The 2,072-nt window shown below is 44.7% G+C and overlaps 1 protein-coding gene across 2 annotated transcripts in view; it reads right to left on the reverse strand.

The window, feature by feature from the left end:
* Positions 1–733: 733 nt before the first annotated feature.
* Positions 734–2,072, reverse strand: part of Tceal8 (transcription elongation factor A like 8) — a 2,362-nt gene continuing 1,023 nt past the window's right edge. For both annotated transcript variants that reach the window (XM_005371623.2, XM_005371624.2), the window contains exon 3: positions 734–1,672. In XM_005371623.2, coding sequence (XP_005371680.1) covers positions 1,287–1,640 — 354 coding nt within the window. In that variant the 5' untranslated portion in view covers positions 1,641–1,672 and the 3' untranslated portion in view covers positions 734–1,286. The remainder of the gene's footprint in view (positions 1,673–2,072) is intronic.

A 2,072-nucleotide genomic window follows, 5' to 3' on the forward strand; every position in this document is an offset into this window, starting at 1 on the left:
AAAACAAAAGGGATTGCTTTTGCTAAAGACTCTCTAAGTCACCCTCATAAACGCAGACGTTTTTTAAAATTTATGTGTACGTATGACCCTGCATGAACACATGTGTACCATGTCTGTGTGAAGACCAGAAAAGGGTTCCAGGTCTCCTGCAACTAGAGTTACAGGGAGTTATGAGCCACCGTGTGGGTGTTAGAAATTGAATCCTCCGCTAGAGCAGCTAAGCCTGAAGCACAGCTCACTACCTACTGTGCTGTGCTGCTACTGAACAGAGGCTTGAAACGTAGGGAAGAGTGCTGTGGCTCGAACTTCAGAAGCTGAGGAAGGACTACCATGAATTCTAGGCTAGCCTGGGCTACAGAATAACCCAAACAAAAAGAGCCAATTATAGTGGTACTGCCTGTATTTGAACACTGGGGGTGGGGATGGGAGCTCAACTGGGGAATTCCAGGAAACCCAGTGGGATCTTGATATTCAGTACCCTTAGTGGCGAGGCCAGCAGAGAGCAAAGGATCTAGCCTAAGTGGCCCTAGTTGGCAGGGTGACAGGTCCCAGGAAAGGGCTGGGGAACTCAACAACAGATTGGCATGGAAGCCCCCATCACTGCCTACCAGCCTTACATCTAAGCACAGGTGAGCGAGGCCATATTCTCCCTCAGATGACGGCCCACTAATGTTCCACACAGATCTTAACGAGGCAAGGATTTTCCCCATGAAAAGACCAAGTCTTAAGCAAGTGTATCTATAATGATTGCCAGTTTTATTCCTCTAGCTAAGAAATCCAGAGGTAATTCCAGGATTACATTTCTTTTTAATAGTTCTTCATCAAGAGTTTAGTGCCTTTATTGCCTCTACAAGCTGGTTACAAATTAATTTTAATTAACTCCCACTTATTAAAAAGTTCCTTGTGAGACATATTCATTAAAAAATACACACAAGCAAAAGGCAAAATTAAAACACACCACACAAAAAAGCACTGTTAAGTTTTTTGATACACGTACACACATAATTAGGAATTTTCCTATATATGAGAGTTGATACTAAATATGCTGCTTTTAAATTGTATAATATGGAATGAACACATTTCCATGCATAAGGGTGAAACTTTCCAACTGAAAAATAAATGTGGAAAATGGGTCAAAATCCAAAATCCAATGAGATGCTGGTAACACCGAAACTATCTAAAATACCGCCAGGTAATTAAAAGTAAAATGAAGTTCAAAGATACATCAGAAAATGCTAAGAGAAAGAAAGCAGCAGCCAGATTTCAACATCAGAGAAAAAAAGATTTCAAGGCCTGAAGCACACAGGATACGGACGGCTTCGGGAATGTCTTTGTTTCCAATGCATCATCACAAACTTGTTTCTTACTCTTCTTATCTCTTCCCTAAGCCTTTCCAACTCGTCCACTCCTCTCATCACTTCGTCAGGGTTCAGATGCCTTGTGGGAGTGTCCTCTTTAGGTTCAGGGCTGGGTTGAGCAGGCTCTGCTCTAAGACTTTCATCTGCATCCTCCCCCACACTTTCTCCAGAAGCCTGAAGATTTCCTCCTGCCTGCTGAGGTGAGTCTTCTGAAGGATGGCCTTCATCTGCCTTTGGTGTATTCTGGGGTGTTCCTTCATTCTCGTCACAAGACTTTTGCATGTTGAGTATTTCTTTTTTTGAATAAATTAACCCTAGGGGGAAAAACAAGGAAGCAAAACAGATTAGGTGCTAGGAAAATGAACAAGCTCACGTGTTCCCATAGCGACTGACTTTTCTGATTCAGGTCTCCAATTGCCAAAAAGTTTTCTAACTAGACAAGTCAGGCTCTGAGCTCCTGACTCCACCCCTTCCTCCACCTCCCCTTCCCTCCCCCTTCTCCTTGCTCTCTAACTCCATCTTCTCCTGTCCCCGCTCCAGCCCACCATTTTCCCAGCAGGCCCTGCAACAAACCTCTCCAAGCACCGAAATGGGAGCGGCGTGGAAGCAATTAACCCTTCCCGCACCACATGGCTCTAACACTCCCGCCCTTTAGGGCTTTCCCAAGTCATCCCGTCCTCAGCCTCTCCCGGGCGAAGGTCTGGTTAGCAGCTC

This window comes from Microtus ochrogaster, unplaced genomic scaffold (assembly GCF_000317375.1).
Source record: "Microtus ochrogaster isolate Prairie Vole_2 unplaced genomic scaffold, MicOch1.0 UNK116, whole genome shotgun sequence".
NCBI classification, from domain to species: Eukaryota; Metazoa; Chordata; class Mammalia; order Rodentia; family Cricetidae; genus Microtus; species Microtus ochrogaster.